The following is a 17636-nucleotide window of genomic DNA, read 5'->3' on the forward strand; positions in this document are numbered from 1 at the left end:
TGCGTACAGCATTTTTTCAGACCCATAGGATTTGCTGGGGAATGACTGCAGAAATGTTAGACACATTTTCTGCAGCAAATCCGCGGCAAATTCGCAGTGTGTGCACAGGGCCTGGCACCAAAAACCACACAAAATGTTTGCAAGGCTGTCTCAGATTAGGCCTGAGTTTAGTGAGATTTATGGGGTTAACACATGACTTAAAAAAATGAATATTCCCAGAATTATTATTTAAGATTATGAAACATTGGCACAAAATAAAAACACCAATAAGCATAAAATGGAAAAGATATTAAAATTTAATTATCCATAGCATCCTGAATTTTGCTTCAAAATTATATAAAAATAGAGGCATCTATAAAAAAAATTATACTGAAGCATCTTTAATATATTATACATCCTGTGATGAAAGAATGAAGTTATTACAAAAATGATATGTGTATGACCATCATCACAAACTAAGTGGTAAAATTAACAAGCGTTTACATAAATAAACAGCCATGAAAAAGGGAATTATTCCTGTTATATCAAATGTTTGACTTATGCTTTGTCAGGAGGTATCATTCATATAGTAGAAACAATTTTATATTATTCACATCTTAGAAAACTTCTTTACATTTTTTTTCAATTTGTAATGTGAAAACAAGAAAAATGTTCATACTTGTAGCAAATTCATAGTATAGAAACAAGTGTCATAACTATAAATATTTTAAGCAACATTTGCAGTTTGTAAATCTTCAATAATATTTTACAAATTTCCATTCAAAGTATTCTTTACTCAACAGCTGCACTTCACAAAATAAAACAGAACAATGGAGAGAAGAAGAGAGGAGTCATCAGTTATGGTGAGCTTCAATATCTCTTGTGCTTGCTCCCATGGGGAACTGTCTTGGTTTTCTTCTACTAAACTGCCACCAACATGTTATTCGGCTCATTAAAGGGTGTTTCTATAGCAATAGCATTGACATTGAATGGCATTGAAATTGAACATAGGCATCTATGGTCAATTCGATACAGGTTTCTGCAGTGACTGGTTCTCAAGTTCCAGAGACACGTTCTCAGGATCAATGGGGTTCACAACAGTCAGACCGGTAGTGATCAAGAAATTATCTCCCATCCTTACCATTTTAGAAATAACTATTTAATAGCTTCACAGATATGTTTTTATACACTATAAACTGTTTGATACTGAATATTTTAAAAAATTAATATATATTCATGTGCATGCTGTATACACGCCTACCAACTGGCCATCTCGTCATTGCCGTGCCCATGAATAGTCTCAAAGAGTGGGATGTAAATCATGTCTAATGGGATGAAAACCATGTGACAGGTGCCTTTTAAATTAAATAGGTTTTTGTAAATGGGATAAAATAGTGAATACAATTCTAGAATACAGTATATAAGCTGAGAATAATCAATGGTAAGTACACAAAATGATTGGTTATGAACCAATGTCATAAAAGGGATATATTCTCACATCTTTGGTTTATAAAGTGCAAATTGCAGTGGGTCAATACTTCTGAATTTACTGACTGTCTTCAACATGCATTTGCTCCATATGTGGAACTATGTCTTCTTCTGCTTCAGATCTGGTTCTTACTATAGCAGTGCTTTTTCTTCTTTCCATTATGGAAGTTATTTGATAAATCAAGACTACAGATAAACAGATAACAACAATCTGAAAAGAAAGTAATACAAATGTTAGATAAAACTAAACACAAATAATATTTTCTTTTTTATATGTGTGCTTATGTACATTGCCAATTTATGACTCTATACAATATCAGAGGCCTTAATAGAATGACAACCGGCTATTAGGAACTACTTTATTTCTATATGCCTCCAATTTCATACAACCTACAATAGAAAGAAATTATGGCACACTAAACCAAACTAGTCACCTGTACACTGGAGATCAAAATTAGAGAACAGACAGTTTCCTAAATGTTATGGTCATTGTGTAGTCCTATGTGATTATGTAGCACCCAGGGATATGGGGTACTCGGTTCCGGGCAGTGTCTCTATTGGGAATGTCACGGTGGTGGCCGTTATCCAGTTCCGTGCCCTGGGACCTTTTTGTAATGGGGGATATTTATAGGGGATTTGTGAATAAAGTTATTTGTGACGCCACTTGTGGTGATGTGCCTAAGTGTAGGGAGCTGCCGCTGCAGGTTTTGCTGGGGCTGATGGAATGTGCAGCTCTGATAATTTGGGCCCTCCGCAGCTAGGGTATTACCCCAACAGGTGTATGGTGCGGTGGACGTCGGAAGAAGGAGTCCAGACAGGTATTCAGTGCAACTGGTTTACTCACTTTTCAGGTATTAACTGGTTGCCCAAGGCTGGCTGGTTTCGCCTCCAGGTCCCCTTAGTCTCAGTGCCAGTCTGGTTCTCTAGTACCTTCTTCCCCTGCACTTGTCTCTGGTAAGTGGATCCCCATGGTATGGAACACTGGGGGTCCCCGGTTTGTGGTTTGTCCACCTCTGTCCACCTGACGGTAGTGTGAACCCTGTGGGGTTGGAGTCTCTGGTCCTGTCCCTGACTCTCTCTTTGCTACTGACTAGTATTCGGATTCTTTAGGGTCAGCAAGGTCCTTGATGGTCCCCTTTGCTGTGCAGGTGTTAACAGGTCGACTTAAAGCTCTTTCCTGTCCTAGGGTCCTGTACCCCGTTGGTGCGTAGTTCCGAGAGTTCAGGCTAATGCAGAGAATCTCCATGGGTAATTGTTTCAACACTGAAGCTGGAATTGCTTGTCAGTTCAGCAATGAAAAAGGTAAGGATCTGTCACGTCATACAGTGTCACGATGTTTAAGAGCATTTGGACTGAAAGCCCACTCTGCAGTGACCAAACCTCTCATTAGCAGAAAGAATAAAAAGGCTAGACTCACCTTTGGTGAGGAGCATGTTGTGTGGACAGAAAAGACATGGTGCACAGTTCATTTTAGTGATGAAAGCAAGTTTGATTTATTTGGGTCTCATAGAAAACATTATGGTAGTAGAGAAACTGGGGGAAGACTGAACCCAAAGTGTGTTCAGAAGTTTTGAAAGGTGGTGGAGGAAATCTCTTGGTTTGGGGAATGTTTTCTGCAGCAGGAGTTGGACCTCTCATACAGTTACATAGCAGAGTGAATACAAGTGTGTATCAGAACCTTCTTCAACAACACTTGGTTCATTACTTGCATTCAACACTCAATCAGCCAGCAATTTTCATTCAGGACAAAGCCCCATGTCACACAGCAAAACGAGTAAAGCAGTTCCTTGAAACAGAAAACATTGAAACAATGAAATTGCCAGCCCAGAGTCCTGATCTAAACCCAATATAACACTTCTGAAAAATCCTTGGTGACAAAGTGGAAGAGACTGGAAGAAGAGTGGACCAAAATCACACCAGAGCAGTGTGAGAGACTAGTGCTGTCCTGTGGCCGCAGATGTGCTTAAGTCATTCTAACCAAAGGCCTGTACACGTCCTACTGATTGGTGACTGTTGTTACCTTCAGAAAATGTACTTATCTTTCTCTGTGCTACAGTCATTGCTGTTCTCTAATTATGATCATCACGTTTTGGGCAAAATAAAGGTTTAATATTAATAAACTTTGGATCTTTTGTAAAACACTCTTTTAGTGGCATGGTGTACCCTTACAAAAAAACCTTCAAATGTTGATCAATGTAGATGACATTATTTCTGAAAAAACTAGGTGATCATACATTGTTCTCTAATTTTAATCTCCAGTGTAGTAGCTTACTTCTGTGGCACCATACACACAGAATATTGTCACCAGTATAAGCTTTAATGGGGTATTCCGATCTCCAAGATCCTAACCCAATATGTAGTAGGTGTAATAATAATAATAATAATAGCAAATACTTATAATTAGATATGAAGTATAGTTCTTCTGATTAACTGTATTTCTTACCTCATGTTCAGGGCATTGAAGGACCTTATGTATCCATGGTTACAACTACGCATTCAGTCACAATCAGTTAGTTAGTTGCTAGTCGTCATAACCATGAATACCTAAGGTCCTGCAATGCCCTGAAGAAGGGGTAAGCAACATATTCAATAAAAGAACTGTACTACATTTCTAATTGGAGATATCTGCTAATATTATTATTATACCTACTACATATTAGGATAGGATCTTGGAGATGGGAATAACACTTTAAACCTCAGGCAGACGTCCATGACTCACATACTGTCATGGGTCGGTTTGGGGATTTGATCTGGTGACCTGTTGTTGCATGGTGAGTTCCTTTGTCTCTTGAGCTATTGCCTTTATCTCCATGTATCCATGCTGTTGATTCCAATTTTCATTGTTCTCCCTTCTTGATTCCCTCCTCTGCAGATGTTTCTTATTTTCCCATTTTGGTCTACCCTATGACAGTCTATGTTCATCTTTCACTGCACTTTCTTGCTAGTTATATCTCTAGGTGAACTTATGTTTTGGATAGAGATAGGTGAACCTGCAGACGTTTGGGTTCAGCAGGCTTTAAAAAAAAGTCCGGTTCGGGACCAGACTTGAACCCAAACATCTCCCTTGGACGCCATACCCCATATAAGTCTATGGGGACTGGAACATTGGCTGTAATATGGTGATAGAAAGAGCTAGGGGGGCTGCAGAGCAGGACAGTTATACTTACCGAGTCTTCTGCAAGGTTGTGACATTGCTTCCCGGTTCTGATCATTAACTCTCATACATATTCACTGCTTCCCTAGCCCACCATCAGTCCCGACATCTGTGATTGTTTGCAGTCACACCATGCCCCCACCCTGTGTGACAGCATCTGTGATTGGTTGGAATCACTAACGCTGTCTGCGTCCCTATAAAGATATAAAAATGCATAAATTGGCATAGGTTTCCAGCATATTGTGATACCCGGAAAAATAAGAGGGATCTTATGCGGCTTCTTTTAAAATGATTTAAATAAAAAAGGTGTGCGGTCCCCTCCCTAATTTTGATACCGAGCCATAATAAAGCCAACAGCTGGGAGCTGGTATTCTCAGGCTGGTGAGATCCATGGTTATTGGGCCCCCCAGGCTAAAAATATGAGGTGAGTTTAACTGCGGTTACAATTGGGAGACCGTTGGAACCCCCAGCAATGAACGCAGGTAAAGTCAGTGATGTCATCATTCACAGCTGTGGCTCAGTCAGTGTCTGTAGCAAGCTGTCTTGTTCTGTAATGTGCCCACGTGCTGCAAATTCAGTATATAGCAGAGCTGGGATCATCGTGGGACCTCGTGTAGATTTTGTTGAAGCTAGGTATTTGGTGTTTAAATAAATTGAAGAAAGAGAGTGGGGTTTTTATCTTTTATTTCAAATAAAGGATTTTTTCAGTGTTTGTGTTTATTTCTTTTTACTTACAGAATTAGTAATAGGGGAACTCATAGACCCCTACTCAATACTAATCTAGGACTTAGTGGCAGCTGTGAGCTGTTATTAGCCCTCTATGTTACCCCAATTACCACCGCACCAAGTCAATCAGGATGAGTCGGGTGAAGTGCCGGAATTGTTGCATCTAATTATTGTCGGCTTCGAGCTGATATTTTTTAGCTTGGGGGGCCCAATAACCATGGTCCTCCCCATGCTGAGAATACCAACTACCAGTTGTTGGCTTTATCATGGCTGAATATCAAAATTGGGGGGACCACACGCCAGTTTTTTTAAATTATTTGTTTAAATAATTTAAAAAAAAGCCACATAGAGTCTATATTACTTTGATACACAGCCAAGATAAGAACATGGCTGGGGACTGTAGCCTGTAGCCATATGCTTTATCTGCACTGGGTATCCCAATATGGAGGGACCATATGAAAATTTTTATTTATTTATTTTTACACCCCTATAGGGACACTGACAGCGTCTGTAATTCCAATCAATCACATACGCTGTTACACAGGGTGAGGGCACGTTCTGATTGCAACTAATCATGGGAATTAGAAAAATGCAGGGGTAGCCATCTTACCACTCGTATGATTGCACCTTGTATGCTGCTTATTCTGTTATATGCTCAGCATCGGACTAAAGGGCAGGAGTCCATGCCACCACAAAATAGAAAAGGAACAACGACATCCAGCGAGCCAACGGATAGTGAAAAAATGTTACTGAATTAGAGGAGAAACCACTCTCAATGAAAGAAACACTGCAACAAAGCAGCAAGAACCTGACACAGAGACGGCACCTGTTCTCCGGGCTACCAGATTATAACTCGTCTGAAACAGGTGAAAAGATCTCCAAATATAATAGAATAGCATAAAAACATAACCCGTAGTATAAATGTGCATTTAGTAGTCCAGACAATAAACCTGCCGACATGGTAAAAATGCCTATAGTCTCAAAACATAGAGACATACATTTTTTTTAACTATTCCATCTATAATTATTTTTGCAGCAATTTATATTGGGCATTGTATTTTTTCAAGTCTGCTAGTTGCTGCATTTTCAGGTGTTTGCAAATTTGTGTAATATACGTCTCTATGTTTTGAAATTTTGTTTTTACTATTCTTTACAATAAAGTATTTTCACATTTTGGCTCGCTGGATGTCATTGTTCCTTTTCTAATCATGGTAATTAGTGAATATGTATGAGAGTTAATGATCAGACCCAGAAGTAGCATTATAGTCGCGGGAGAGGTCGGTAAGTATAATGGTCTTGCTTTATTCCTTATTTTCTTTCTTTTTCCTTTTTTTTAATTTCTATCATTATGCAGGTGGCTGAACCCGAATAGTAACACAAACTTCGATGAAACGTCTGTGCTATGGGTCCGTGCAGTTGGGCCAGTTTGTTTTCCTTCCAAGCACCTTTTCGTTTCATCTCTTTAAGGCTTCTAAGCGATTTTATTTGATCTGCTCATTTGTAGCTCTCTTTAGCTTTCCCTCTCTACCTTATATGAATGTGTTTTCATTTTCTGACTCTGGGTTTATGTATCTTCCTGCACTCCTTCCTCTCCCTTTGTTGGCAGGGTGCTGTGGCCTCCCCTCTGGTCCTTCAGGAGGTACATGAAACCTCTCGATGGCCTTTTAGAGAGTTAGGTCTGAGATGATATTTTGAATTGTTTGGCTAGGGTCTTTCTAGTCTTTGCAGGGACCAGATGGGTTTGGATTAGGCATTTCCCTGTAGTAGGTCTTCCTCTTTTCCGTTACCAATGTATGAGAGTGTTAGGCCATGTGCGCACATTGCGTTTAGTAACTTGCAGAAATGAACCCATCTTCTGGCAGAATTTGTCATTGTCAAATTTGGCTTTGACCACATAAACGCAGGAAATACATAATTGTATTTATAGCGTTTTTGCCGCGTTTTGAACGCGTTTTACATGCATTTTCATTGCCTAAATTGAGATGCGTTTTCAATACAAATACACAACTAAATAAAGTTTGAACATTCAAACAGGAAAAAAATAAATAACCTTTAAATCAAACACTATAATGATAATTTACAGAAAATGATTAATGAGATATAATAATTATGTTCCAAATAAAGTAAAGTATTGTTTGACTCATTTTTTAAAGTCGGAATGGATGTGAGGGCAAATGGAAACCTCTTGACCTCACTATAATGCCAAAAAACGCATGCTTTGATTTTGATAAAAAAGCATGCGTTTAGCATCAAAAAAGCATGAAAAACGCTAGAAATTTCTTTTAGGATGCGTTTTGATAATTCTCATTGACTTCAATGTTAGCTAAACGCTGCCAAAATGGCAAAAAAAATTGACATGTTGGTTCTTCAAACGCAGAGATTTTGACAAATTTTTGACACCAAAAACGCTGCGTTTTTAGCATCGTGCGCACAAGAAAGCCCTATTTCCCATACACTTTGCCTGGAAATCAAAACGCATGCAATTTTGCATTAAAACGCTGCAGCTCAAAACGCTCCGGAAACACATGAAAAAATGCAACGTGCACACATAGCCTTAAAGTTCATAACATATACTTGTCCTATCCATGGTTTTCATGGAGAGAACACATACCCATTAAACCTTTCCTTACACGACTATTTTGCAGATACATTTTTCCTCCTCTTCTTCTAAAAGCCATAACTTTTTTATTTTTCCATCAAAACAGCCATATGAGAGCTATTTCTTTGTAGGATAAGTAGTAACTTTGAATAACACCATTCAGTTTAATATGCGATGTACTGGAAAGTGGTAAAATATTCGAAGTGTGACAAAATTGCAAAGAAAAAGTGCAATTTACATAATTCCTTTTGTTTTGTTATGTAATTTACCATGTTCACTATATGGTAAGAATGACCTGAAATTATGATTTCCTAGCTCAGTACAGTTACTAGAACACCAAATATGCATAGTTTTTTTTTCGTTTGCTTTTTAATTTAAGGAGAGAAAAAAAATTCAGACACCTGTTTGAGTCACCATTTTCCGAGACCGAAAATTATAATTAGTGATGGGGGGTCCTGGACTCATACACAGTACACATCCGCGCAGTTACAAAAGTATCCAGGTGCCGGGTCCAGGCCCGGAGTTCTCAGTGAACTTTGGCTAATGATCTGGATCTGGCAACTCGGGAAATAAAAAAAAAGTAAAAATAAAGCACGAGAGCTGTACTTACCAAGTCTCTGGCATGGCTGTAACTGCTTCCAGGCCATTCACACTTCCTCCGGTGCAGCTTATTAGCCCATAAACATTCACTGCTTGCCGTTACACGCGCCCCCAGCTGGTGTGACAGTGTCTGACTGTTTGCCATCCTGGACCCTGTTTGTGGTTCACTATCATGGTATAAATAAATAAATTGGCATAGGGTTCCTCTGTATTATGATATCCAGCACAGATAAAGCATATGGCTACAGGCTACAGTTCCCAGCCATGCGCTTATCTTTTCTGTGTATCCAAATAAGAGGAAACACATGTGGCTTTTTTTAAAATTATTTAAATAAATAATTTTCAAAAACAGCGTGCGGTCCCCCCAATTTTGATACCCAACCTTGATAAAGCCCAATAGCTGGGGTCTGGTATTCTCAGGCTGGGGAGACCCATGCTTATTGCCCCCAGTCTAAAAATTGTATTATCACATCCATTAGATGTGACAATCCTGGAAATTTACCTCTCTCATCCCGATTATCCTGATGCAGTGGTAATCAGGGTAATAAGGGGTTAATAACAGCCCACAGCTGCCACTAAGCCCTAGTTTAGTAATGGGAGACATCTATGAGACTCCTCCCATTACTAATCTGTAAGTGGATAAAAATAAACACAAACACTGAAACAATCATTTATTTGAAATAAAAGACAAAATTAAATCCTCTTTCACCCCTTTATTAACCCCCAAAACACCCAGGTCTGACATAATCTACACGAGATCCCATGACGATAAAGCATGACCACCCGCTTGGAGCTTCAGGCAGAGACTAAGCTACACGATGAGCAGTGACATCACTTAGTTAGTTGCAGTCACAGCTAGAGATTCCCAAAATCCTCCACCTGTGATCGCAGGTAACCTGACCTCTGATGAGCTCAGTAAGCACAGTGTCCTCCCCTTAGGTGAGGTCACTGAGTTCACAGACTTGCATCTCCTGGCAGAAAATCAAGGTTTGGGTTTTTTTGCCAAGAGATGCAGATTTGGTCTGACATTTCAACAGCAAATTGCATTTTTGGGCCAAGAAATGCAAATTTGGTGATGAAATTTTTACACCATATTCCTGCATCCAATATACACCTCCTTTCAAAAAAAATGTATCACTACCGCATACGGTATGATGCGGTAGTGATGCAATTTTTTTTTTTTTGCCAGGAGGTGTAGATAGGGTGCAGGAATATGGTGTAAAAATGTCATCACCAAATTTGCATTTCTTGGCCCAAAAATGCAAAAAAAGTTTTCACATCACTTTGGTATGGTTTTCTACCAGGAGACTTTTCAACCCCAAATTTACACCTCCAGGCAGAAAACTGCACTGAAACAGCATCAAAACCGTTTTTTGCATTTTTGGCCAAGAGATGCAAATTTGGTGATGACATTTTTACACCATATTCATGCACCCAATCTACACCTCCTAGCAAAAAAAAAAAAAAAGAAAATGCATCAAAACCGCATTTGGTATAATGCGGTAATGATGTGTTTTTTTGTTTGTTTTTTTTGCTAGGAAGTGTAGATTGGGGTCAGGAATTTGTTGTAAAAATTTCAGCACCAAATCTGCATCTCTTGGCAAGAAAACAGCGGGTTTTTTTGCCAGAAGATGCAGGTGTCTGAACTCAGTGACCTCACCTGAGGTGACGTCACTGAGTTTACTGAGATCACCTGAGGTCAGGTTACCTGCGATCATAGGTGAAGGACCATGGGAACCTGCAGCTGTGACCGCAAATAATCTGAGTGATGTCACCACTCATCGCGGGGCTCAGTCTCTGCCTGAAACTCACAGTGGGCGGTTATGTTCTATGGCCACGCACTGTGCCTTAAGATGTAGCAGAGCTGGAATCTTTGTGGGACCTTGTGCGGATTATGTCGGAGCTGGGTGTTTTGGGGGTTAATAAATTGGTGAAAGAGGGTGGGGTTTAATTTTAATTTTATTTCAAACTAGCTGTAATACCCGGGCGTTGCCCGGGATAGTAACTGTCTCTCTGTCTCTCTCCCAGTCTCTGTCTGTGTGTCGCTGTCTGTCTGTCTCTGTTTGTCTCTTTCCTTGTTTGTCTGTGTCTATGTTTCTGTCTGACAATTTCTATCTCTGTCTGTATTTGTATCAGCCTATCTATCTATCTCCATCTCTGTGTCTGTGTGTCTCTCTTTATCTCTGTGTCTGTCTCTATGTGTGTGTGTCTGTCTGTCTGTCTCTTTCCAGGTCTGTCTCTTTCCCCATCTGTCTCTTTCCCCGTCTATCTCTTTCCCCGTCTATCTCTTTCCAGGGCTGTCTCTTTCCCCCGTCTGTCTCTTTCCCCCGTCTGTCTCTTTCCCCCGTCTGTCTCTTTCCAGGGCTCTCTCTTTCCAGGGCTCTCTCTTTCCAGGTCTTTCTCTTTCCAGGGCTGTCTCTTTGCCCGTCTGTCTCTTTGCCCGTCTGTCTCTTTCCTCGGCTGTCTCTTTGCCCGGCTGTCTGTCTTTTTCTGTCTCTCTATCCATCTCTCCACCATCATATAACCTCACGCATAAGCGTTTTATATTAACAGTTTATTTTGTTCCTATAGCAACCACTGACAGTTGCTATTAATAACCTATAGCTCCCACCTCCATTCAGTTTAATGGCAGCAGGATTTCAGAGACTAACTGTAAAGCACAGGGTTAATTTTTTTTGTCAAAACATAGTCTACGACGCTCCCTGAGTCACATGGGGCGTCTGTGCAAAATTTCGTGATTGTAAATGCGACGGGATTCCTTTAGCGGACATACATACAGACATACATACACACATACATACACTCAGCTTTATATATTAGATAAAAGTTTTTTTCTGTGTTTTGTGTTTATTTCTTTTCACTTACAGATTAGTAATGAGGGGTCTCATAGATCCTCCCCATTACTAATCTAGGGCTTAATGGCAGCTGTGAGCCACCATACTAGGACAGGCGGGAAGAGCCTGGTAAAGTGCCGGGACTGCCACAGCTAATGGATGTGGAAATTCTTGGTGGCTGCAGGCTGCTATTTTAAGGCTAGGGGACCAATAACCATGGGTCTCCCCAGCCTGAAAATACCAGCCCCCAGATGTCAGCTATATCATGGCTGGATAATAAAACTGGGAGTACTGCTTTTAAAAATTATTTCTTTAAATATTTTTTTTTTAAAAAAAGCTGCATTTGCTTCCTCTTATTTTGATACACAGCCAAGATAAGCACACAGCTGGGGGCTGAAGCCTGTAGCCATATACTTTATCTGTGTTGGGTATTATAATAAAGGCTGACCCTAGGCCAATTTGTTTATCTATTTTTATAACACAATAGTGACTCGCAGACAAGGTTCTTTGATTGCAAGTAGTCAGACACTGTCGCACAGACTAGGGGCACGTCTGACTGCAACCAATCACAGACGCCAGGACTGCCTGTGGGCAGCGGAAGCAGTCAATATGTATGAGGCTAATAAGCGACCCGGAAGAAGTTACAGAGGCGCCGGAGACTCGGTAAGTATTAAGCGCTTGCTCTCATCCCCCTTTCCCTTCTACAAACCTTTCTAACCACTGGATTCTAGTCCCCATAGACTTATATGGGGAACAGCATCCAGCCAGATATCCAGGATCAATTCCAGGCCGGAACCGATTTTTTATTTTAAATCCGGTTAGACTTGCCTGTCCCGGATATCTGCGAGCTTACCCCTCACTACCAATAATGCTTTCAATCTTTGGTTGATGGAGCGTGTAAAGGTTTGTTTTTGCACCCTGAGCTGAAGTTTTAATTGATACCATTTTGGGGTAGATACAGTGTTTTGTTTTTTCCTGTTCAACAAACAAGTCCTTAAATATATACCTAAATACAGATAACAATATTGCAAAGTACAAGATTTGGAAAAACTAGTATACCTCTAGTAAGATTAGTCCCAGTGCAATATATCCCAAAAACAAAAGGTTCCCCTGACCCCAACTGACAATGTTCTCCAAGCAACCATCAACATAAATACGCTCCTCTGCACGCCAACTCGTGATGTTCTGCGTCTCAAATCCACACATTGTATTAATAACAGTCTGGAAAAAAAGAATGTGAAAGACAAGCAGTTACAACTAGCGATTGTGCCATGAATTGACTCAGACATATAAAAACAAGAATTAATACACACAAAAATAGGTCATATACTCAATAAAGGGGGAAAAATTCCTCCCTAAACTTCAAAGCTCCCCAAACTCATCAATAACACCCATGGTAGATTAAAATACAGTAGATCCACACATATAAGAGCAAAAAACAAGATAACATTAAAATAAATCTTTTTATTGAAAAATATGAAAACCATAAAAAGAGAGAATGTACAGGGGGGGGCTATACAGCATACAAGACAAACAACACAGCATAAATAAGGTAATACTCACAGATCAGTAAGGTATTAAAATACAGTATAATGTAGAAAGTGCATATAAAAATATGAAAAAATAAAAAGTCGTATCACAGACCATATATCATCCAAAAAATAAATAACATTATATTAAGTGAATACAAGTGTATACTGGATGTATATAGACCAAAAGTGACTAGTGCTTGTGCAAAAATTGCTCAATGAAAACTGCAATACCAATATTTATTTCAAGCTGTATTCTATATTATGTCTACAAGATGGCGCCAAAGTATCTCAAACCGAATGTCCAAATTGCATATCTTATTATTGTAGAAGCAGATAAGCAATATTAATATGTATAGCACCAAACACAACAAAGGACAAATTATAATAATAGGTATAGGCCAAGTAGCTACCTTAGTGATAAAGACAGAGGCTGAACGGTCCCTCACGCCCCTATATGTATGATCTATTTTAATCTGCCATGGGTGTTCTATACAAACAAGAGTATTTTGTGTCTATTTTTCCACATTCATCTGTATCTGTATCATAGTAATGCTGAATAGAAAGAAGGCTGCCGGTGAAAATTGTGTAGTTTTAAAGTCAGCATCCCTGCCTCTTAACATCATGGAGTATTTCACTGACAAAACATTTGACTAATGTTAATAAAGTCTTAAAGGGACTGTCCTATACTTTGTATTGAAGACCTATCTTTAAAATAGGTCAGGGGCGGACACTGAGAGCAAAGGGCCCCTCTGCAAGAATTGTGTATGCCCCCCCCCTCCCCGAGGCAAGAAGTCATCTCTGAGATATGCAGAGCAGCGTGTCCCAGAGAGTCTATAGCGCAGAGACATCACTGAGAAGAAGGGGCCGGTGCTAGACACCAGAGAGGGCAGCAGTAGGTGAGGAGATTAGCACACATTACATGCACATACACACATTTAGTGAATACAAAATTTAATGGGAGGTTTCTTTAAAGGGAGCCTGCCAGCAGGGCCGTGGAGTTGGTAAGCCAAACCTTCGACTCCGACTCCTCAATTTCCCTTGCACCAACTCCACGACTCCGACTCTGACTCCCACATGTATTGCTTATAGTTAAGTGAAAAATGTATTGTAGTACAATAGGAACATCAGACATTTAATCATTTTTATGATACAATAATCAAGATAATTAGATAGAACATAAAATATATTTATTGGAATACAACTTTAGAACATAAAAAATTGTAATAAATTGTAAATATGTAACACACTATGTACTATACAGTAGATTACATATATATATCTGTTATATATATATATATATATATATATATATATATTATACATGCACACACAAGATATATATGTAATCTACTGTATATTACATATTGTATTACATATTTACAATTTATTAGTTTTTTGTGTTCTAAAGTTGTATTCCAATAAATATATTTTATGTTTTATCTAAATATCTTGATTATTGTATCATACAAATGATTAAATGTCTGATGTTCACATTGTACTACAATACATTTTTCACTTAAATATACCGTAAGCATTATACTAAATGTTATTATTTAGTATGTTTTGGGTTTTTTTTAAAACTGTTTTTTGCCACTTACATAGTGTATTACATAGTGTAATATATAACACTATTTAATACACTATGTAATAAACTATGTAAGTGAAAAAAAACAGTTTTCAACAAAAACAGTAGATAACATTAATGCAGTCTATGAATTTGTTCTAAGAACTAGAATTGCCTCCATCAGATCCTCCTTCGCAGGTGACCTCAAATTTGACCTAATCATTTTAAGGCTAGAGAACAACCTCTCTACGGTAACTTGGGTTGGAGGCAAAGCCGTAACCACATGGGCAACATCTCTAACAATTTCCGGGTATAAAGGAATTGCCTTATGCACAGTCAGTTTTGATGAATGGTTGAATTTTTCTATTTCTTTGAGAACATGTGAAAAATTTTACTGAAATCTGGTCAATCTGCTGTTAAAGGAGATGGAGTGAAATCTTTTTCCTTGCGGCAACGCTTTGCCTGCTCCATGTTATCCAAATACTTGTCAAAGTTAAACTCCTCATCTGATGAGGATGAACATATGGCAGCAGTAGCACTGTCAGGACCCAAGTCCTCTTGCATCTGGCAGTCCTGTAGCCATTCATCCTAACTGCTACCTCAGTCAGAGCGTCTTTTCCTTTAGTAAGCTGTTGATCAGCAAGCAGTATACGATGACTTGGGTCCACATAAACAGCTGCCAGAAGAATTTTATTTTCCAATAGCTGTGTCTCTCTCCGTTTCATTGAAGCAGATATGCCATCTGGGATTAAACCTCCTCTTTGGGACAGGCAAAATAGCAAGTTCTTCCACTCCCTTATGAAAATGCCACCTTGTAATTTTTTAGTCACGGTAAATGGGTGATTAAGCAATTCTTTCAATTCAGCCACCTGTGTCCATTGACCTTCATTTAAGGTTACTTGAGGGATCACCATATCTATAAGAAATGATTTTAGTTCAAGCAATCGCTTAGTCGTTAAATAAGCGCTGCCTCATCGAGTGGCTTGATCAACAATTGCCCCTTTCCCAGAATGTCTCTTCAAGATGAAATCAATTTTAGGGGTTCTTGCGGCAGTAACCAATTTTCTCACTTTTCTAAACAGATTTCCAGCATGTCCGTGCACATCAGTATGTAACCGGCGTTTGTCGCGCTGCCACTGTACTGTATACACTGTGCTGGAGTGTGCCGCATCCCCCAAACCTAAATTTTCTTCTAGCTGTTGTTCATTACTCTCATTCATCAGTTTAATTGTACTTATGCTTGAAGCATTGTTCATTACAATGGCAAGAACCTGTTCTTTTTTTAGTTCGTAATCTTGCAGAACTTTTTCCACTAAGGCCTGGAGAAACTGGCTGATGTGATGAGCTTTAGTATCTTTTACTGCCAGTGTCTTGGTAACAATTTCTTTCTTGTCACAAACATATTGAACATTGATGGCAAAATAATTCAGTGAAATGCAGTGACTCTGGGCATCCCAGCAAAGGCAATGGGTTTCAAGATATGACATTCAGACACATCGTTTTGTGAGGATCCATTTTTGTGCTCAAAAACAGATCCTCACAAAGAATGAGCATGTCAGTTTGTGTGGCATTATTTATGAGCTCAAAAACCTTTCAGGTGATGCAGTTTTTTAAAAAGCTGATCTGCTTTTGCAGCTGAAAAACGTATCCTCAAAAAACGCATCAAAAACGCTGTGTGTGAATGTAGCCTTAGATCAGGAATAGAACAGCCAGTTATAGGACATTTCATAACTTTCCCAAATTCCTATGAAAAAATATTCATCACATTCTGCATTGAACTACTGTCCCCAATTTATTATATATTTTAGGAGTCGGAGTCGGTCCATTTTATACAGACTCCGACTCCACCAAAATGAGCTCTGACTCCACGACTCTGACTCCACAGCCCTGCCTGTCAGGTCCAATATGCATAGTACCACGAGCAGTTCTGGGTGCATATTGCTAATCCCTGCATAACCGTTCCTGTACACACTAGCAAAGATAAAGAGATCTTTAGAAAAAGTATTTCTAAAGATCTTTTACCGTATGCTAATGAGCGAGGGCACCAGTCCCCTGGGCGTTAGTTCTTCGGCCAGTCGCCCCCATTAGCATGTTAGTACGCTCCTCTGGGTGTGCTAACAGGCTAATGAATGCGCAGCATCAGAGGATGATTTCATTCACCTTTCCATCGCCATAGCGTCCAATGGAGGATTTCAGCTCAGTGCGCATGATCCGGAGTTTGGGTCATGCGCACTATGAAGCCAGGTATACGCGTCCTGGCTTCAAACCGAAGTAGTACGCATGTCCGAACCTCCGGGGTCATGTGCACTGAGCCGAAATACAGCATCGGGTGGCGATGGCGGCAGAGAGGTGAGTGAGATCAGCCTGTGACACGGCACATTCATTAGCATTTTAGCACACCCACAGGGGCGTACTAACATGCTAATGGGGGCGACTGGCCGGGGAACTAACGCCCAGGGGACTAGTCCCCTCGCTCATTAGTATACGGTAAAAGATCTTTAGAAATACTCTTTCTAAAGATCTCTTTATCTATGCTAGTGTATACAGGAACGGTTATGCAGGGATTAGCAATATGCACCCAAAACTGCTCATGGTTCTGGATGCACATTGGACCTGACAGGTTTCCTTTAACTATGGTAAGGTTGTTACCAGAAAACAGATCTACCTCTACACACTATCCACCCACGCTCCCACTTCAACATATAGATCACACACACTATCCCCCCAATGCTCCCACTTATCCGAACTATCCCCCTATACTCCCACTTCTCCATAAAATCCCCCTATACTCCCACTTCTCCATAAAATCCCCCCTATGCTCCCACTTCTTCATAAATAATAATAATAATAATATTTATTCATTTATATAGATCTATTAATTCCAAAGCACTTCACATACACTGGCAACACTGTCCCCATTGGGGCTCACAATCTAAATTCCCTATCAGTATGTTTTTTGGAGTGTGGGAGGAAACTGGAGTACCCGGAGGAAGCCCTCGCAAACATGGGGAGAACATACAAACTCCTTGTAGATGTTGTCCTTGGTGGGACTAGAGCCCAGTTCCCCAGTGCTGCAAGGCTGCAGTGCTAACCACTGAGCCACCGTGCCGCCCATCCCCCTATGCTCCAACTTATCCATATTGTCCCCCTATACTCCAAC

The 17636-nt window shown here is 39.8% G+C and overlaps 1 protein-coding gene across 1 annotated transcript in view; it reads right to left on the minus strand.

Moving 5' to 3' along the window:
* Positions 1-278: 278 nt before the first annotated feature.
* Positions 279-17636, minus strand: part of LOC142295213 (tetraspanin-33-like) — a 119639-nt gene continuing 102281 nt past the window's right edge. The window contains exons 7-8 of the mRNA XM_075338297.1: positions 12440-12601; positions 279-1678 (exon numbers count right to left, since the gene is read on the minus strand). Of these exons, the coding sequence (XP_075194412.1) occupies positions 1526-1678; positions 12440-12601 (315 nt within the window). The 3' untranslated portion in view covers positions 279-1525. The remainder of the gene's footprint in view (positions 1679-12439; positions 12602-17636) is intronic.

Source organism: Anomaloglossus baeobatrachus, chromosome 1 (genome assembly GCF_048569485.1).
Source record: "Anomaloglossus baeobatrachus isolate aAnoBae1 chromosome 1, aAnoBae1.hap1, whole genome shotgun sequence".
In the NCBI taxonomy this organism is placed as follows: domain Eukaryota; kingdom Metazoa; phylum Chordata; class Amphibia; order Anura; family Aromobatidae; genus Anomaloglossus; species Anomaloglossus baeobatrachus.